Source organism: Furipterus horrens, unplaced genomic scaffold (assembly GCF_987537825.1).
Source record: "Furipterus horrens unplaced genomic scaffold, mFurHor1.1.pri manual_scaffold_7, whole genome shotgun sequence".
NCBI lineage: Eukaryota > Metazoa > Chordata > Mammalia > Chiroptera > Furipteridae > Furipterus > Furipterus horrens.
In genome coordinates this window covers 20054899-20076772 of record NW_028327177.1, presented here as the reverse complement: position 1 = coordinate 20076772, position 21874 = coordinate 20054899, and the positions used below count along the sequence as shown (strand labels likewise).

The window sequence follows — 21874 nt, the reverse complement described above, 5'->3', positions numbered from 1 at the left end:
TATACCTATGTTTCTAGGAATTATTAGAGATTCAACCTGTGCATACGTTCCAGAATGGCAAAGCTATAGGTGCTTTGGGATGGAATATGCAATGATGGTTATTGAAAGCCTGGATTCTGACACAGAAACTCGAAGACTCTCACCAATGGCTCTAGTGAGCGATGGTTATGTAGATCTCATTAACGGTAGGTGTTCCATGTCAACAAACTAGAGTTACTCAAAGCATTCACTATTACATGCCTGGACACATCTCATAAATTATTTAGCACACAAAACTAGAAGACATCAGGACTTCTTTGCCTTGTAAGAAAGATCTATGTAGAAGAGCCAAGACAGTGATTCCAAATTGACCACTAGGAGAAGAAGGACAGGAAATTTATTTCTTGAGCAACTTTCATACTTATAATGATAAGCTGACAGAAATACTTTTAAGAGAAAGTTGGCATGAGTGTTAACCTAAGACATTCAAACCTGTAGAGAATTTTTTAGTTTATCTGAGCCAAACTGACCATTGCTGGAAGCAAAATCTCAAGGGATTGAGAAATGTTTCAGAGAATGGCAATTTAGCACCTTATTTTATACATTACAATCAAAGGAGGAGCCATAAGAAGGGTATAGGAAATCCACTGGTGATGGATTAGGGAGGGGGGGACGCACAGAGGGGAAACCTCTGAGATGGGAAAAAAGGTAAAACGATAGACACATACTTCTTTTCATAGGTGGGTAAAGGATAGTTAACAGTCAACAGTTAACATTATAACAGTAACAACGAGGGGATTTGTGGTCTCAGCTTTGGAAGGTAGGGCTGTGTCCCAGGGATTAGGGGGGTGAGGGGGAAGGGAAGTTACCTTAACATTGTTATCATACTTACAAAAAGACAGTTAAAGTAAAGATTGACCTTATTAGGAGAAAATACCAGCCTAGAACGTGACTACCCACCATCAACTGCTTTTGGTTAGTAAGTTTTAATTTCAGACCACCCTTTGTGGTTACTTTAAGCCCTCTTAATGGCATCCTTACTACACTGCCATGCAGACCTCCCCGGAGCTGCTCAGGCTAATACGTGGCCTCTTTTCTTAAATAGGGTATCTCTAAAAACACAATTTGCCTTACATACATTTTTAAAAAATGATAATGTATTTTTTGGAATATTTGAGAACAATTATTTTCAGCCTACTTTTCTTTTTAATTGTCATAAACCCTGAGAAGACTTAATCTTGAAATGATGTGTTTGGTTTACATTTCTGGTTTCTTAGACTGCCCAGAACATTTTGTCAAGATCTAGAGTCTAAGATCCTTACATCCTGGTTATGGTGACTCTAGTTCAGAGGGGAGGCAAAGGTCTCTATATGAATTCAGATCAAGACTCTTTCAAGAGTCTAGACTTTTTCAAGCAATAAAATGAACTTCTAAAAGCTACTGAAAAGAGAGGGCAGGGACTCGGTGTATAACCCTGAAATAGCCCCCAGCAGCTTGAAGATTAGTTCCTAAAAAAGCTGAGGAGTCTTTCAAGTGCTCAAGGGCATTTAACCATGATCAGAAAGATTTCTGTGCCCTGGCAGTGTTATAACATGTGCTGAAATATTCTAAGATTAAAGAAAAAACAAAAACAAAAAAATACCAGCCTTTACCCCACAAGAATATTCAATTTTTTTTAGGTGTTAAAGAGAATAGAATGAGCTAAATCAGGGGTGGCTCAAAGTAACATGATTTTAAACTCTCTCCATGTTCTCTTGCCCCAACATATGATCTGCCTGGTTACTATGACCTTCCATCAGCCCAACTTCAAATGCTGCCTTTCAGATCTTATAAAGGAGAAAGACTGTGGGGATAATTTTAGACCAGTCATTGAATAATGGAGAAGGTTTTCAGTGGTGGAAAAAATGTCATTCTGTTTATTCCACACTTTTCTTTTCTGAAAGACAATACAAGTTTTCCATTTACAATAGTGACATGACATTTCTCTATAAAATAAATTTAAATTTTAAGAAGTGACTCTCAATTTAAAAAATAGTTTTAAGTAAATGATAGTGGCATTTCAAAAATTATGCAGGTGCTAAAAGAATCACTGAAACTTGAGATGCATTACACTATGTGACTTTTATCACTCTAAATTTTTCATTTCATATGCAGTACTTTCTGTTTGTTTTTAAAATCCACAAATGTTTATTTAAAAACAGGACTTATATTTTGGATACTAAGGGAAAGTTTATGTTCTACTTGAGCTGCAGAAGTTTATATTGGTGTAAAATTTGATTGAAGTCCAGTTATAAATATTGATAATAATTTAAGTAAGCCAGGAATATCAGCAAAGCCAATGAATAAAAACATCAAGAAAAAGCCATCATTCCATATCTCACTCAATGTTTTATATATGTATAATATCAGCCACTTTAAAACTGAAGTGAAAGAGAAGTTTGCTACAAAATTTATGCTGTATCTGTTCTAGAAATGTCTAGATTCTGGTAGAAAAGCGTACACTATCTTTTGGCTTTCTGGAGTTTATTGGAGTGTTCTTCCTCCGGCTGCTTCAGTTCATTAATCATGTTGATCCTCAAACTGTACCTATGATCATACTCTTTAACAAAAATTTATTAAAATAATAGTGGGAGACTATTAAAGACAATAAAAAACAAACTTAAGAGTGTTGAATTCACAAATAACTGATGAATAAATGAGTGAATGCAAGAAAGAGTTAATGAATCAATGGTTCAGAAATAGAAATATCTGTGTTTCCAGGTCCATATAGTCCTATTTTTAACAAATTAATTTGGTTAAAGTGTATTTCTCAACCAAGTCTGAGGAAGGTGGTTCCCAACCCAAACTCAACATCTGATAAGTAGAAGAAAAGATAAAGCTTTTTCTTCCTTACCATATGGCCTGAGCTTAAGTATGATTATTAAAGTAGAGAACCATGCAAATCTGCTGTTTCCTCATTGACCTTCCAGCACAAATCCTCAACACATTAGTTTACCCTGACTACCCTGGTCATTGTAAAAGTAAGGGTAAGTGAGAGGAGTTGCTCCCCTGCTTTCTTTTTTAAGCCACAGTTTAAGAAATAACTTAGATCAGTGAGTAGATGGGTGGATGGATAATGGATGTAAATACTGGACTTGATCACTGTAATTTATTTTTAATACAATTACTCGTCAGACTTTGCACTAATACCATTTATCACAGGGAACATGAACTTGCATGTTATGTGGATTTAGGCCCACAGGATCATGGTTGGTGTGCCGGATACACATGCCAGAGAAGACTGTCCCTCTTCCATAGCATTGTGGCTCTGAACAAGTCTTATGAGGTTTACTTCACTGGCACTAGTCCTCAGAACCTTCGACTGATGTTGCTTAACGTTAACCATGACAAGGTAAGGCAAGATGGAAATAATTTCTTAAGAGTTATTGGTGTTGATTACTTGCTTCTATTTCTATCTGCTAAGAGCTTTATCTCCTCCCCTGTTCTCTTGAACATTGTCAGCCATAGCTCCTTTTCAAGGATCATCAGGGCACTACATTGGTCCAGACGGTTTTCATCAGCCTGAGAGCACAGATGAGTACCAAATACATCTCCCCCATATGCATGTGATTCATATAGGAGGCATGACAGTGAGGCCTAGGATTTGTGTGATTAGGAAGTAAACCTGAATTTTTACATAAAAATAGCGCACATCCAAAACTGGTCATTGCAAGTATATATTTATTCTTCCATGCCGCTGTTATTTATATGTGTCAGAAATGCATCTTTGGACTTTACTTCAGAGGTCACAGCATGTTGTCTAAAATATCTTCATTTATGTCAGGTCGTTTTTATAAACTAAATTCAGCTGGGATGATTAAATGTAAATATACCGTGTTGGTGGGAAAGAGCATGACGTTAAGTGGTAGTCTCATAATGGAGCTTTTTGTTTCTCAGAGGATGAGACTTGAAAGTCTGTTAGGAGTGTGAAGAAAGGATGCTGATTAGGTGAAACAGAGAGAGGAGTAATGAAAGGAGACAGCTGCCCCTTCTCAGGTGACTGCAAACTCATCCTTTTGGTTGCTCAAGGCACAACCTTGGGTCCATTCTTGACTCCTCTCTTTCTCTCACATTCCTTATCCAACCCTTCTGCAAATCCCACTGAGTATCCCTTCAAAATATGTAGAATCTAAGCACTTCTCCCCATCTCCACTGCTACCACCATTTTGAGCCAAGATTATCTCTTCCTTGGATGAAGGCAGTTGCTTCCCAACTCTTCCTCCTGCTCTACCTTTGCCCCCTCTATTGTCTATTTTCACCTTAGTAGCCACAAAGATACTCTCAAAATGTAAGCCAGGTTAGCTCATTCCTCTGTCTAAACTCTACAATAATTTCCCTATTGATCTTTGTGCAAGAGACGGAGTCCTGTCCTCACAGCTCTTACAAAACCGTCTGAGAATATCTCCCTTAGCTCTTTGACTTCTTTTTTATGTTTTACTTTATTAAAATACTGAGTTTATTTCACATATGTATTTTTGTCTCCACACCATTTCTGTTTGTCTGACCACCACCACTACTATGTTTTATTATAACATTCCATACATACTTAAAACCAAGCAAAGGGTGGAGTTCCATCTTTAAAAACTTAATAGGCATTTTGGACAACACATTCTTGGCAATAGAACCTGGACAACATTTATCAGACATGGTAGGGAAATTTCTCACTCTGCATTGTAAAAAGGTGAATCAGATATCAACTGTTACAGAAATGAGATAAGACAAAAAATGTTAACAAACTGTTAAACCCGTTTTCTTAAAGAAACTTCCTCCAGTGCCAGAGCTCTTCAACAGCCTCCTGGTCAGTCATCCGGATGCAATTTTTCACATAATTGTTGAACTTGGCTTCCATTTTGGGATGAGAATCACCTTTTTCTATACTTGCTTGCATTTTTGCTTTAATGTCTTCTACAGAACGAGGTCATTTGGGTGTTTTAGGAGTTTCTCCCTGTTTTTTGAAGGATTCTTGACCTTATGATCTTGGTGTTGATGGTTTTGAATCTTTTGCATTCTTTACTGAAGCTTTTTCTTCAGCTTCTTCATCCTCAAAATCAACATCATCACCGTATCCATCATCCTCATCCTCATTGTCATCTTCATCATCTTCGTCAGCAGCAAGTTTTACTTTTTTCTGTGGAACCTTGCTACCACTTCCAGGGGAAGAATGCTTCCCAGACATACTTAGGAGTTTCACATCCTACTCCTCTTCACCTTCTGACTCTGCATCTTCCTCCACAGCTACTAAGTGCCATCCGCTAATATGTCCAGGCCCTGAACCACACTTGACCACAAGACCACAGGTTGTGTTATTTCAAAGCCACCAAGGGAAACTGGTGGCTGTACAGACATTTTCAAAGTTGCCATGTCACTTTATTGGACTGCCTTCATAATTCATTGCTTCTGCTTCAACAATGTGCAGTTCACCTTTTGCACCAGCCCCTAAACTGACTGTACATAAAGATAATTGGTGCTCATTTCCATAATTATCCTCCTTAAGGTAATGATCTTTGTTGGCTTTGAGTTCACAACTGAAAAGATAATTCTGGGGCCTCAGAGGGCTCATGTCCATTTCCACTGAATCTTCCATGGGGCGGTAGCTCACACTTAGGTGGGACTTAGGTGGGAGAGAATGCAGACAGGTAAGCGACTTCTGTTCCACAGAACAAACATGCAGGACAGAATTACACCAGGGACCAACTTCTTATTTTAGTCCTCCAGCTACACTGGGCTCCTTGATGTCCTCAACACACTGGACATGCTACCACCTGGGTCTGTCCAGATGTTGAGTCTGCCTCCAACATTTTGCCCAGGCAGCTGACTTTCCCATCTCCTCAACTCCCATTCGCTCCACAGGCCTGCCCTGGTTACCCTTCCTCTGGGCTCTGCCAATTACTTTTTTGTACTGTGATCTATCTTTTCTTTTGTTCCATAGCACTTACAACTTTCTATTAATCTGTCTCCTCACTCTACAATGTAAGCTTTACTAAATAGGGCAGGGGCTTTTGAGAGCTTCTAGAATAATGCCTGGCTCGGAAAGACACTCGATTTTTGAATGAAAGAGAATATCTTTAATTTAAAAAATAAAAATGGCAACTACAAAGTAACATGACTGTTAACATTCTGAACCTCTATAGACAACCCAGAAGAATATTCCTCCTTGCCTTGCAAAAACCAATCTTCTTACTTTATGATTATACCAGGTAGCATGAGATTTGGGGAATATAAACATGGGAAATGAACAAAACTGAATCAGAAAGGGGAGTTATTTTGGCTGATTTCATAGTCTTACTACCATATTAATCTCATAAATAAGCATTTTTTCAACATTAAGTCGCTAACTTTGTGTGGTTGCATTATACAGAGTAATGCGAAGTTCCCCGTTTCCTCCACCCCTGGAGTTAAAAGCCTATATTGAACTCTGTTATCTTTTAAAGGGATCCTTTATTTAATTTAGAGATCCTTCTCTAATAATTTCTTTCTTACATTACACTTGTCTACTGAGAATTATCAATTAAGTTGTAATATCTGTATGAATGTTTGAATGTAAGTTCATTTAATAATTTTAGCTCAATATTTACCTTAAGTCCATAAAATTTAGTTTTAATTTTTTGCAGAAGGAATATATAGTTGAAGGAAATGTTTTAAGTGCTAAATTCTTAATATTCTGTTTCATTGTTCTTTCAAGATGAACGAATGTTGTTGTTTTTTTAACAGGCTGTTCTGGTAGGAATTTTTTTTTCCACGCTGCAGCGTTTGGATGTCTATGTGAACAATGCATTGGTCTGCCCCAAAAATACAGTATGGAACTCCCAAAAGAAACACTGTGAACTTAATAGACATCTGTACACAGGTATTAACTTAGAAAATATAAATATATATGGTATATACATTGTATATGTAATTATGTATAAAATTCTTTCTTAATATTTCATTAATATTTTTAGTTCCTTAGTCATCGATAAATGCAAGATAAAATAGTTTTTAGGCACCAAACACTAATATGTGTTTACTTGTAACTTTTGTGTCCTGAAAGACCACTCCTGATGGAAGTCTTACCTATCTGCATACATGCAGATACAGGCTTTTTGTGTATGATGGACATTCCTTAGCCCCCAAGAACATTTATGTTCTACACATTTAGTTTAGTCATTCCTATGTGCAGAAGAAATTTTGCTTAGAATTTTTATCCTATCTCTGCTTTACTTCTGTTTCATAAAAGTCAGAGCCTAAGTTGATTGGCAATCGCCAGAAGTATTGTCAAGCAAGCTAGTATTACATCAACTGAACACCATGAACTAAACATAATAAACCAAACTCTGGATTTAAATGAAATGGAAGAGGCTAAACTTCCTATATACTGATATTTGTAAAACCAGGATTTATCTCTGCTCATTGAAGTCTTTTTGTTAAATCAGTACTAATAATGTCAGTACATTCTATTCCACATGAGCTAATTAGTATCATTTTTAGATGTGCCCTGTAATCTCTAACAATCACATAAATGTGTGCTGTCGATCATAATATAAGCAGACACGAGAGTACGAATGGATACCCACATTCATTACCATCTATGGAGCAAGTCCTATTTCTACTAATAATATGAATAACTAATATTGCCAGAGACATTACTATGTGCCAGGCACTGTTCTAAGTGCTTTGTCTATAATAATACATTGTCACTATATCCTAATAATAACCCTGTGAGGTAGGCACAGCTGAGTAAAGTGAACCACAAGGAGGTGAAGTAATTTGCCAAGGTCTTCGTCTTGGCTCAAGCTGCCATAACAAAATACAAGACTTAAAAAAATATATATTTTCTCACAGTTGAGGCTGCTGGTACTAGCTCAGGGGGCCAGTATGGTCAGGTTCAGTGAAAGCTTTCCTCCTGGTTTGCAGTTGGCCTCCTTCTTATTGTGTCCTCACAGGGTGGAGAAAGAGAGAATGCAAGAGTAATCGAGCTCTGGTATCTCTTTTTATAAGGGCACTGATCCACCACGAAGCCCCCATCCATGTGACCTCACCTAAACCTAATTACCTCTCAAAGGCCACATCTCCAAATACACTCACATGGGGGGGGGGGGGGGTCAGGGCTCCACGACATGAATTTGGAGGGGAGGTGGGGCACAATTCAGTCCATAGCAATAGCAATAGCAAAGCCAGTAAGGGCAGAGCAAGGACTCCTCGGACACAGACTCTAGCTCTAGAACCCATGCACTTAGCCATGATGCTATACTACCTCTTATGAGCTAAGAGAGTCGGTGTTATTTTCACATACAACATAACTGCACATATTTGCAGCTTCATTTTCATAAGTTTTAACTGTTCAACACCACTTTTGTTCCAAGTACTCTATTATTGGGGTCAAGAAAGTGGAAACTATCCCAACAGGCAGAGTTTAATATAGGGTATTGGCTATATAGGTGTTGAAGTGCTACAAAAACAACCACTGCCCTCTTAAAGATATTTTTCCCAGAAATGACATTGCTTTTAAATGAACATTTTGCTTTGACACTTGGAATGCAAAATAATCTTCTTGTATTATGAATCTATACATATAGATTACCCAATTTTTTTTCATTATCTACGTCTGTGCTTCCTCCCATTTGGGGGAAGACATGAAATAGTTACCTAGGTTAAATGTTATATATACCTCTAAGAGTAATTTGATTATAATACTAAAGTACTTCTTCAGATTCACAGGTTAAACCAAATTTCATCTTGAATTTATCCTAGTAGTTATTAAATATACATAGAGTAATAATAAAATGACTTCTTAATGCCACTGTTATGAATGTCTATTAGATTCATAAGAAATACCCTCTTCTTTCTAAAACTTCTAATTTCTTAATTTCGTAAGCCTTATTATGAAATGTGGTAAAAATCCACATGTCTTATTCCAGTACTATTATACAATTCAGGCTTTCAAGGCTCAATGCTCAATGCATCTTAGTAGATATATTATCTCTTAGACATTTGATATCCTACCATAAAATCATATATATAGGGGTGGCAAGAGTAGCTTTATAGTTGTTCATATGGAAAATACAATAATTAATAAACAATTATACAAGAATAAACACTGTGGGTTGTATACTCACAACTGTAAACCTAATAATCCCAATCATTTTTACAAAATTTACTTCCCTAGTAGAATTTGTTTTGCATTAATGAAAGATTTTTCAGGCTGAAATGTAAGCCTCTTTCACTGGTATAAGATCCTTCTGGGATATTTTAATATGCACTTCATTCATGTTACATACTTCTGTCCTTAGTAAAAACAGAAGCACTACATTGTAAATGCTCCTCAAGATTTGGTATATAACACTGCACAAACTAGATGGCTATTAAGGTTAAATTTACATTTTTTAAATTACCAAATGCCTTTGGTCAAGGCTCTAAAATTCTGAACATGTAAATAGTGTTATAATATAGGCTGCTGGGTTCATAATTACCTTTTATTCCTCATTTATACTGTGTATATAGTATCATTTTATAAAGTAAATTCAATGTACAATGATTAGTGTTTTTAAATTGTTTTTAATTTTCAATTTTTTATAATAAATTTATAGCAATTACTAATGGTATTATATGAAGGATTGACTTTAATTTTGTTTGCCAGTTCTGTAAGTGTTTTTGTTTTTAATATGCATACTTTCTTAGGAAAGAATGATAATGTTGAATTTTTTCAGAATGTCCTAAACTTAAACAAATGTTAAATACCGCATGGTAATTGTGATCTTAAGTACGTTTATTTATAAGATAAATAAGCTATTTTGACTTTTTTCCTTCATAGAGCAAGTCCTTCCGGACCTGAATTCCAGTGTCCTTGGTGAAAACTATTTTGATGGAACTTACCAGATGCTCTACCTTTTGGTTAAAGGAACTATACCTGTTGAAATCCACACCACTGCAGTCATATTTGTTTCTTTCCAAATACCTGCTATAACAGAAGATGACTTTTATAGCTCTCATCATCTGGTTAGAAATCTTGCCTTGTTCCTGAAGATACCAAATGAAAAAATCCGTATCAGCAAAATAACCGGAGGGAAGGGTCTGCGGAAGAAAAGATCCATGGGACTTCTGGTTGAACTGGAGATTGGAGATCCGCCCCCTCAGTTCATAAGCAATGACACTGCAGGTATGAGTAGTAGACCTTTGAGACAGAGCAATGTAATTACCAAGTCCACACCCACAAGTTACCTTGTCAAGGCCTGGTACACAGGCCCTCAGGAAATCCCACCAACCCCACATTGTGAACCCTGGAAGGGGCTATAGACCCCTTTCTCTGCCCTACTTCTGAAACCCCAGTCTATTTTGAAATTATGAAGGAACTTGAGCCTCTGTTTTATTATTATAGCTATTAATAAATGCAACAGAAGGATTTTACCTAATAAAAAAGATCTGAGAAGTAACCTAAGGAAGTGACCTTATAGCTGAGAGATTAATCATGAAAGGAGTCGGTCAATGAAAAGAAGGAGGTGAGAAAGTTCAAGGCTGAGGAGTAGTTGTTGAGAGTTTGGTGCATTAGAAGTAGAGAAGTTCCAATAGGTGTGCAGGGGAAGGAGCCAGGAGGGGCGCACTGCTGGACATGAGCTTGAGAGGGAGGCAGGTGCTAGATCATGGGAAACCAAAGAAAGATCTCTGCTTCATAAACTGAAGAAAGATTGTGTATGTTTTGTAAAGAAAGAGTAGACCCTTGGAGACTCTGAGCAGCGGAGTGGAGGGACAGACTTCCGTAGTAAAGTCATAGATTTACCCTACAGGTACAAATATGCAAACACAACATTCTACCTGTAACCCCTATGACTAATCTAATCAGCCTCATCAGTCATCACCCCTTTCTCTGTCTCTCACTCTTCATACCCTTGTTTTCTAAGTACCAGAGAAAAATAAGCTCCACTGCCTCACAGCAGGTGTCTTTGCTGGCTTAAATTATTTCTTTAGAGTCACTCATTCTGGGCAGTTGGGTGAATGTTCAGTCTTCAGGTTTTTGTCCTCTCCATCTGTTCAGTCTGTTCAAGTTGGTATCTGAATACCAAGGGGGCTGGTCTTCCCTGCTCTGCATAAGCCTTTATTGGGGTGCAACTGAACTTTCCTGGACCCCGGCTGCTAATCCCCAAGTGCTAACTCCCACCCTTGCCCTTGTCTCCAGTGGTCAAGCACAAGTACTCTCTCCTAGGCCACCCCTCTCCAAGAAGATGAGCTCTTGGTCTCGGTTGGGGAGGTTTACCATCCAGCTAATAAAGATTCAACTTCAATGCCCTTCACTTACACAAATCCCCGGAGTTGCTTTAACTTTCAAGGCCCTGGAAAAAGTCTCTACTTAATTATGCGGTCAAATCACTGAATGCTGTTATAAAAGTTTCGAAAGTAATATCTTTCTTCGTTCTTTTTCTTAAAGAGACCCTCCAAATTGTATAATTTTCAGACTCAAAGTCCAGATCAACTTTATCGCTCTCCAGTGCCTTTTTCATTCCACTCGCTGGCTCGCTCCCATTGTGTAAACCTGTGTAAACCTGTGTACTGGGTGAAGCTCTCACCTTCTGCCACTAGGGGTCATCACTCATTTCCCCAGGAGGTTTGTTTAATGTTGGCTCTAGGTGAGCCACATTGCCATTCTGTAATTCTACTAGTTAGGCCGGAGGTTCTGATCAACTCACTCTCTTTGTTGAAGGACAAAGCACCAGCCTGAGTTATAACCAGTTCTCTCTTGGTGTTCTCTTCCCTGTCACCAGCCCTATACTTCCTATACTTACAGGGTCATGGCTTTGGACCCAACAGAGCCTGTAAATTTAACCAAAGAATTGTAGTGGGTCCATGGCTCACACTCAGATTGCTCACCGGCTCTTAGAAATCCCTGGTAAGCCCTTACATGTATTGGGGTCCAGTAGTTAACATACTAGCCTCTCAGATATCCCAAGAAATTATAATTCCTTTCCTATATGTGTTCTAAATTTTCTCACCCATCACCCCTCCCAGCCTTTATCCCCTTAAAGTACTTTTATCTTGTTAGTCAGATTTATCCAGTTATGTATAAATAGTCTAAGACCATAGAGATAGGGGTGTAGGGAGAGACAGACCAATGGTGTATTTCCCAGACCTTGACTAGGATAAGGTGTTGAGCCTCAATTAGCGCCTACAACTTGTCATGGAGCAATATCACAGCAAAATATTGGGAAAGAGCAAAAAGATGTTCATGTAGTAGTCATCTTGGTTCCCACAGCATTCACATAGTGTCACGATATCCAGAAGTTCCCAGATGTCCTAGAAAAGGGCCCTCAAGTACCACGGGGACCTCTGGATAAGCCAGGTCCTGAAGTCAGGAATAAGAGCTCCTCAAGTTAAGGTTGTTGGTTTCCAGTCTACAGAAATGGACCCTTTCACATGTCAAATGGTCAGAGTAGCTATTAACAGTGCAGACCAGCTCAGACCTGCCACTCTGTACCAAAATCTAGTGAGGACAGAGGGTTATAGTAGTGTGAGGACATGAAGCCCCCTAGCACTGCTACCATTGGGGCACATGAGCCCTCATGTCTGGGAAGCCATCTTAGAGAGGAGTACATAGAGGAAGTGGGGGGAGAGGGAGGAATCTAGAAGACTGAGCATTTTTCCAGAAGAGTCTGAGTCAACCACAAGAGACCTTTTAAACTGACAGGAACTGAAATTCCCTAAAACTGTGATTTTCAAAATGTCCTGTGAGGCCTGCTGGCCAAGGATATTGTCTCCTTCTTCCCAAGACTTAAGGGAAGAAACCCAGTGGTCAGAGTCTTCAAGGCAGGACTCTGGGTAAGGAAGATGCTAGATCTCTAGGAACAGGGGTTGGCAAGGCCTACAGTACACCAAAATGTTTTCCTGGTGACAGCTGGTTTTTAAAAGATCACTCTGACTACAGTGTATAGAATAGAGTGGAAGAGGGAGGGAAGAGATACAAGAAAGCCAGTGTAAAGCTCTTTTAGTTAAGTCCATTGATGATGACTTTCCCTGGGATTTTGACAGTGGAGACAGAAAAATTTAGAAATTGGTAATTGATTATATGATGTGAAGGAGATGTGAAGGGCGAAGTAGAAGAGATTAAGCAAAAGTTTCTGGCAAGAGAAGTATGATGAATATAGGTGCCACTTTGTAACAGAAGGAACCTCACAGGGCCAAGAGTTTTAAAAGGACCTGCCAAGCTAGAAAAAGAGTATAATACCTAAATAATGCTAAAATTAACCTTGCAAATCATCAATGTCCAGAAAAAGTAACTATTTTTTAGTAATTTAATGAGTGTAGCAACTTATTAATATACATACTGTGAATTTTATCCTTTCACTTCAAAATAACTTATTTTTTCAAATGATATGTGATGATAGACATGCATGATGGTGGTTCACTTATAAACAAAGAATGACATGGAAAAGTATAAAATTGAGACATATATTTTCCTACTATGCTTTCCTTCATTTTTCTTGTATCTATTTTATCTACCTTTGTTTTTTTTTCTTTAATTCCATCTTTAAAACCTATTCTACTGAGTTCTGCATTTTCTTAACCTCATTAATATGACCTTGTCTTGTTCAGCTCATGTACAGTTAGAAAGCTGTAGAATTCTATATTGTGGATGGAGGAGCACAAAAAAAATTTAAGTGAAAAACTCTCACGGGTTCTCACAATTCCACATTCTTACAATCCATGTGTCATAATACTGTTTCCCTGTAGGTCAGATGCAATTATCTGAACTCCAGGAAATTGTTGCTTCACTCGGACAAGCTGTAATTTTTGGAAAAACCAACAGTACCCTTGGATTTAATGTCTCTTCCATGTCTATTACCAACCCTATCCCCAGTCCAAGTGATTCCAGCTGGATTAAGGTAAGAAAATACTAGAAAAATGCATTTTAGCTATTTAAAAAATTGTTGCCAATTTCTTATTTCAACTCTTTTTTTATTTCAAGATGGTGATTATCTAATTTGCTATTGGCTATTCTTTATGGTATCACAAAAATGATAAAGTAGTTGAAAAAAGAAGCCTATCTTCTAAAAATTTATTTATTGGAATAAAATGTCCTTTGCTTTAAATATTTACAACAATGGTTCATAAATTTGATCTAGAGGAAATGTTGTAATACTATTTGCACATATTGAACAGGTTTTTTGAGTAAAAAATGAATATTCTACTTAAGATGAGTTTGCTACTGAATGTAGTTCTCATGTGTAAACCACTTCATCACTCATGACCATTCACAGGTGACTGCCCAACCCGTTGAAAGGTTTGCATTTCCTGTTAACCACGTGGCCTTCGTGTCCTCGCTCTCAGTGATCACTCAGCCCGTGGCGGCACAGCTAGGACAGCCCTTTTCTCAGCAGCCTTCAGTAAAGGCAGTAGATTCTGATGTAAGTCATAACTCAAAGCTCTACTTATGTGGAATAATTAAGATATAAATTCTGGGGGGGTGAGCCAACTTCACTCATCCTGGTACCCTGGCAACCTGAGGATAGCCCTGCCCCTTAGAAGTTGGACTAATATGAATGGATATCGTCCCTTACTGTTTTAAAAATGTTCCTTTTCCATATGTCCAATGTCCATATTTGTGTAGGAAAAGACTTTTGCAGATTTTAAACCTGTTATGATGTATTTTGAAAAAATAAAGCTTCACAGACTAACAAGGAAAAAATGCATGGGACCGGACAATTAGAATTCTCTACAAATTTTTTTTCTTTAGGGTAATTGTGTGTCAGTTGGGATTACATCATTGACTTTGAAGGCCATACTAAAGGACTCCAATAATAACCAAATTGGTGGTCTCAGTGGAAATACAACAATTCCATTTAGCAGCTGTTGGGCCAACTACACCGACCTTATTCTTCTTAGAACAGGTGAGTGTACTGTGTTGGATCCTCACATACATTACAATCGAACCAAGCAATCTATAACACTTTGGTAAATATATAGAAATCCAAACCCTATATTCTGACTTATTTCAGAAAACATTTAGTCTAGCTAATAAAAATATTAATATATTTAACATGCAAAACAAAATAGAAATTAAAATATGCAATTAAGTAAATTAAAACAGGTAATTTGAGGATATGCATCAAAATTATCTCACGATTTATATTTTTATCCATTTGTGTATTTGTCTAAATTATCACTAAAAATGTATTATTTTATTTATAATAAGAATAATTAACAGATTTTCTAGTTAAAGGAAAGACAGGCTAAGAGAGGCTCATATAACTTGAACACCCTAGGCAGAAGTTCAGAGTTGGCCTGGAAAGTGGGTTCTAGTCTTTCTGGCAGCCAATACAAAGGAGAAACATGAGCATTAGCAGGATTCACAGTGTCCATCAGATAAACCAGTTGCCATGGAGACTTATAAGTTGCTCTGAGAGCAGAACAAAGATCCCCTGTGAGGTCTCATAAAGTATACCCAATGAATCTATACTAAGTGATGTCTTCAACATTGTTATAGTACATACAGTCATAACTTCCACAGCACCGTTTCTTATACTATCTCCATTCGGGCTGATGGTTTGTAAAAGCCTTTCTACTGAGTCCAAAATGATACGTCTAAAAAAACAAAACAAAACAAACAAACAAACAAAAAACAGGTCTCTCTTGGTGATGGGTTATAAAGTACCTAAAACAGTGAAACGGATAAACTGCTTGTACTTGAGGCAGGCCTCCTTTAGTCTGTGCCCCTCGACCTGAAACCAATTTCAGACCATTACAGGCCCTAACTTCTGAAAAGCTGTGTAGTAAGACTCCCACTTCTTACCACTGTTATTTCAGAAACACTCATGCATACACACACATAAAGGTCAGGATAAAAATAAAGAGTAAAGTGAGTAAAATAATTCAGTAGTCTGATGGTTTTCATAACCACTAAATAGCAACAACTAAAATCATTCCAAAAAATTATTTTCCTCATTTTTGGCTTCCTCATGCTTTCATGCTGCTGCACACTAGACAGTTTGGTCTGCCTACTAGGCAGCAGTATCTCAGCCTAGTGTTTGATGAAGATCAAATGGCAGTGTGCTCAGCATTGTGCTCTTGGACAAGGACCCTGAATATCCCACATGCTTGCTGGCTGAGGCAGAGCCAAATCCTTTAATCGCCAGCCTACGTGGTTATTTAGGGACTGCGGCCCTTTTATAGAAAATGAGGCAGGTTGCTACCTCCCTAGGAAGGTGAACCCAAGTGGCAAAGACCCAACCTGGAGAGGAAGTTTTTAAACTACCATTTCTAAATAACAATGTTTCAAAGTCACCAGGCTTACTGGGGAGCTGAAGCAATGATATAGGTTTTTGGCATTTTATCATGATAATAAAATACTACTCTCCTTTATACGGTAAATTTTCTTTCAGAGTTCAGAGCTTCTTTTGGAGCACCTATCTGGCCTGCTATGGAGAAGAGCCACTGCTCCTAATTTTTTTATTTTTTCTTGCTTTTTTTTTTTCCCCATCAAGTACAGAACCTCAGTTCCCCAGTTGTGGATAGTAAGGAGGATCAAGTATAGTCATCTTTTAATTATCTTTAGAACAGTTAGCCAGTTTGTAGATTAACTACCTTAAAATTGTAATAACAAAGCACATGCAAGAAAATTAACAAAGCGTATTTCTTATAACTTTTTCTAATAGGGTCCCCCTCAATAACTGCACTGTGGGAAATCCCCCCACTGATTAGACTGTGGCCCGACAGTGTGGCAGTGTGCACTCTTCCATTTATAGCTTCATAAGGAGCATAATGGGGGCCACCTGGGTGTGGCTTGTGGTTTCTAACACAGAAAATGGGGATGTGAGCAGTGAGTGAGGAGAGAATAGAAGAAGAAAGTAAATAGCTGAGACTACATCTTTGAATAACCTGGATAAAAATAGTATTACTAATAGATATAACATTTTAAACCTGTTTACCTAGCAACCTATGTGATATTTAGTGCTTGCTTTGGCTTCTAATACTGCATAACAAGGCAGCCACAAATTTCACGGCTTAAAAAACCGTTTCATTTGCTCACGATAGTGTAGGTCAGGGATTTGGGCAAAGATGGCTCTTCCCTGCTCCATGATGTCTGAATCTTCTGCTGAGATGACTTCATCGGAGTTACAGCCCTCAATTCTCCATCAGTATCTTTTCCACAAGGCAAGCTTGGGCTTCCTCGTAATACTTCAGTAGAAACAACAAAAACCTAAGTTCTTTACAAATCAAAATTGTTAAGAAAAAATACACCTGGCACAAAAATTCGGTTCTTCAAAGTGAAAGAAGACTTAAATACATTATTGTCATGAATTGTAACAGTGGTAGAAGTCTAGTGCAATGCTGTCCATCTTGAAAGTTATAGAACACATTGCTTTTGTTTATGAAAGCATAATGTGGTCAAGACCTAATTAAATTCTCTCCCTGACAAAGAAAGAATGAAAGCAGAAGTGATTATTTTTTTAAATATAAAAGAAAAAAATATGAAATAAAACTTCAGAGTTATACAAATATTGCAAAGTCTGCTCTGTGTGGTAACCACTACTAATGATAATGGTAGTCCCAGAAGAAATTACATCAAGGAAAAATATACTGATTATCTCATATTCAAAACTGTAGGAAGATTAAACATGTAGATTAAAAACATCTGGATGAGCTTTTCATGTTTCACTCTCTAAAAAGACCTACCAAGTGTTTCTTCAAGCTTTCTACCTGGGGTAAGAAAAAAGGGTCACAATCTTACAACACAAAAATAACATCTGACTTAATGTGGGAAACAGTTTGTTGTACTCTTCTTTCAACTCTTCTGCATGAAACGTTTCAAAAGAAAAGTTCAGTATCCATCCCCACCTCCCCCAAGGGAGGCTGAGGCTTCTCCACTCCTTGGTCACAGTATACGGGGATGAAGCAGAAGTTCAGCACCTTCATCTCCTCCCGTCCCTATTGTCCCTCATTTCAAACAGCCTCTCTCCAGACCTGGGCACCAGAAGGGCCTGAAGGTACTGATGCTACAGTAAGAAAATCTCTCCAGAGTGCCCCTGCCCATAGCTGATGGGCAGATTTACACTAACTCATTTCACTCAGTTTCAAAAATACTTCGTTAGGAATTATACATTATTTTTAAGTCAACAAAAACCAAACTGGAAGTGTATGGAAAACAAATAATAAAATGGAATCAAATAGCACAATGATTTTTTTTTTCCCCAGGGAAAAATTATAAGATTGAATTTATTCTGGATAATGTTGCTCGGGTGGAATCCCAGCCTTTCAGCCCCCTGGTGCAGCCTGTCTCCGGAGGCAGCGGCGGTGGTGGTGGCGGTGGCGGTGGTGGCGGCAGCGGCGGCAGCAGCAGCGGCAGCACAGGCGGAGCATCCCCTGTGGGCACAGCTGCTGAGATAATGACTACAGTAATAAGCTGTCTGATGGGACGAGTGCTGCTCTTAGAACTATTTACGGCTGCAGTTTTGACTTTGAAAGTAAATTTAGGTAAGCACAGTTTATTTTTTATATAATGAACAGACATACCGAGCTACCAGTAAGTGTTTTCTTAACAAAGATAGCACACCGCACTTGTGTATGGTATCACCGTGGACTCAAAGGCACGACTCAGCCATTGAGAAAGCAATAGCCACCATGGCTGGGTGGCTCAGTTGGTTGGAGTGTTATCCCAAACACCATAAAAATTTGGTCCCTGGTCAGGACAAATACCTAGGTTATGGGTTCAATCCATGGTCTGAGCGTTTTGTGGGAGGAACTGATCAGTGATTCTTCCTCACATCAATGTTTCTCTCTGTCTCTCTCCCTTCCTTTCTCTCTAAAATCAATAATAAAAAATATCCTTGGATGCAGATTTAAAAAAATAATTAAACAGCAGCTACTCTTTGTCTTAGTCCATTCAAGCTGCTATAACAAAATGCCACAGACTGGGTGGCTTATGAATAGCCGACATCTCTCTCTCACTATTTTGAAGGCTGGAAGTGTGAGGTCAGGGCACCAGCAGGTCAGGTGACGACCTGCTGCTGAGTCATAGAGTTCTCGCTGATCCTTACATGGCAGAATGGGCTAGGGAGTTCTGTGGGGTCTTTTATGAGGACACTGATCTCAAGCATGAGGGCTTGACCCTCATGACCTCAGCACCTCCTGAGGACTCATACCATCATATCAGGCATTAGGGTTTCAACATATCAATTTTAGGGGGACACATTCAGACTATAACAACCACTAATGAAACAAAATGGGATTTTTGAAAATAACTTTGCATTCTGAGTTAACAATGTTTTACTTAGAAGAATCATGAAGTTCCATTATATAAAATGACACAAATTCTATATGAAAAACACAATGTGTAAACGCCACTATTCTCCTTGCTCCACAAAAAGAGTACGTAATTGATTCTAACATGAACTGGTAAACTTTGAAATATTAATTTTCACATACTACTCTTGCCGTATTAACTATACAAGTTAGACAAGTTAAAATTAATATAACTTTTAAATCGTACTCTACCTCTACTTTAAAAAATATATTTGTATGTTTTCACTTTCCAGGAAGCAACTGAAGTGCTCTTCCGAAGAATAGGAGAAAACAAATATAAGAACTGCTCTTTTCCTGATCTATTTTGTTGCCCAATAAGAAAAACTCTATAGCATTTTCAAAAATATTCTAAAAATATTTTTATAATATAAAAAATGTATTAATTAGCTTTAATCATAAAAGTCAAATTTCTTCAAATATACATTTCTTTTGATTCCTTATATGTGTATGTACTTATTTCACTTTTAAAACTTTCAGAAATCTTTTATTTAGAAGCAGATATGTCACCTCTAAGATGCTATACCTATAAATCATCTAATCCTTTAAAGAGTTGAAGGAGCTTGTCTAGTTTTGACTTAATCTCTTTAGATCAGATTGGAAGCATTTTAAAGTTTTGTGCATACTGAGAGATCTGACTTGCTCTCTCTATCCATGAGGCTGTGATTTCCAATGATCTAAGCCATTCTAATTTCTAATAATTTGAGGGAAGTGAGATTGTTTTAGATGGTTTTCAGATGACGTTGCTGTTTTTCAGACCCATAGTAATCCCAGAAATTCTAGATTGTTCTGGATTTGTGGGCCAGCCAACTGCTGGCCAGTATTCTAAGAAGTGTTTCCATGGTGTCCCTGGGACAGCTTTTGGAATAAGTCCAAACTCCTTCTCTGATTACTCCTGCTTCCCGCTCAAAAATGCCATTTCTAAAAGTGAATCCCCCTCAGTCCCAGGCTACACCAGAAGAGATACTTCTGTGGCAAAAAACAAAACAAAACAAACAAACAAAAAAAGCCACAGATTAATGTGACTAAAATAACCAAAAGCTCTCATACCATAAAAATTATACTTCTACTGAGAAAATTTTAAATGGCATGCTTATTTTGGAGGAAGAACTCCCAATAAAGGCACTGAAGCCATGCCCACAGCAAGTAAAGTTGGTACCCACAAAAGTTACCTTCCAACAAGTGCCAATCAGCAAGCATTTGGAACAATGAAAGACTCCAATGAAACCCGGACCTTTTTTCTGTAGAATATTCACCCCAGGTCATTGTTAACCTTGCTTAACAGAAAAATTATAAACATTTACCAGGCGGTAAATCTAAATATCTTTGGATAAATTTGTCATTTCATTCAATCAAATGAATATCTACTTAGCATTTACTAGGTACCACGCACTCTAATGAGAAAGCTACAAGGAATAAGATGGTGTTACAGGTAGTTGGGAAAACAGTGGGTGGAAAAGGTAATACTGATACAGTGTGGTGTGAGAGAGAGAGAGAGAGCTGAGGTGCTGGAGGGGCGCTGGGCTGGGGAGGACACCTCCAGTGAGGCCAGAGATGGATGATGGACAGCTTCCAAGAGACGATGTCTGAGCTGAGTGCTGAGGAATAAAGCATGAGATTAGTCAAGGAGCAGTGTCCCGCAGGAAGGTGTAGTGACAAGAACGAAGGCTGAAACCCCACTTGACAGTGAGTGCCTTGAAGACAGGGGCTTTCCCTTCCTCACCATTTCTTTCTGCCACCTAACAAAACGTCTGGCTAGTAGATGCTGATTGACTCTCTAATGGAATAAGCATGGAATGTAGGCAAAATCAACTCAAAGTCAGATGTTACCAGAGCACAAAATATGACATGAGCAAGAGCCAGAGAAAAGGCTGGAAGGGGAGGGTGGCAGTCTTCCGTGTCATGTTCTCAGAGGGGCTTGGATTTAGGATTTATTCTGTATGTCCCAGGCCGCAGTTTTGACCAGATGTTAAAACAGAAGCGTTGGCTACAACCACTTATAAGAGGAGGTACCAATCAAAGATGTAAAAAATTTTAAGTCAGTAGCCTAAAAGAATAGAAGATCAGAGGAGGATTTTTGAAGAGCAATTCTTTGAAATGGCTGTGCTGGGAGGCCCCATTACAAAGGGAAGAAAGGGAAGATTCTAGCTCTCAACACCAAGCCAAGAGAGAAGGACTTTAATTAGACCCCAAGGAAAGCTTAATTAGGGGTTCCCCGAGGTTTGGGGAACCCAGTGGACTGGTATCAGGGTCATAACTGATGAATATAATCAGAGAGCAGGTGGCTGAAGCAGCCTGTGGCAGCTGAGTCTAGGGTTGCAATTTAGGAAGTAACAGTGTCCGCCAGTTCTGTTGGGCAAAGACCATACAAGTGCGTCCCTCAGACCTGATGTGGGTCTGTGTGTGTGTGTGTGTGTGTGTGTGTGTGTGTGTGTGTGTGTGTGTGTGTGTGTGTGTGTGGCAGAGACAGAGAGGAGGAGAGGGAAAGAGTTTGCTAGCACAGGAAGTCTCAGATATTTTCCAGGAGGGCTGCCTGGAAGGGAAGTAGACTGCGGGGAAAAAAAGAAAAAGAGAGAGAAGACATGGAATGCCTAGT

At 38.4% G+C, this 21874-nt stretch overlaps 1 protein-coding gene and 1 pseudogene across 1 annotated transcript in view; one reads left to right on the top strand and one right to left on the bottom strand.

The window, feature by feature from the left end:
• PKHD1L1 (PKHD1 like 1) overlaps window positions 1-19607 on the top strand; it is a 141379-nt gene extending 121772 nt beyond the window's left edge. Inside the window, exons 70-78 of the mRNA XM_090283443.1 lie at window positions 18-185; window positions 3213-3370; window positions 6730-6865; window positions 9809-10153; window positions 13714-13865; window positions 14241-14387; window positions 14717-14870; window positions 18175-18453; window positions 19515-19607. Of these exons, the coding sequence (XP_090139569.1) occupies window positions 18-185; window positions 3213-3370; window positions 6730-6865; window positions 9809-10153; window positions 13714-13865; window positions 14241-14387; window positions 14717-14870; window positions 18175-18453; window positions 19515-19525 (1550 nt within the window). The 3' untranslated portion in view covers window positions 19526-19607. The remainder of the gene's footprint in view (window positions 1-17; window positions 186-3212; window positions 3371-6729; window positions 6866-9808; window positions 10154-13713; window positions 13866-14240; window positions 14388-14716; window positions 14871-18174; window positions 18454-19514) is intronic.
• LOC150004094 (nucleophosmin pseudogene) lies at window positions 4772-5602 on the bottom strand (annotated as a pseudogene).
• Window positions 19608-21874: the final 2267 nt, after the last annotated feature.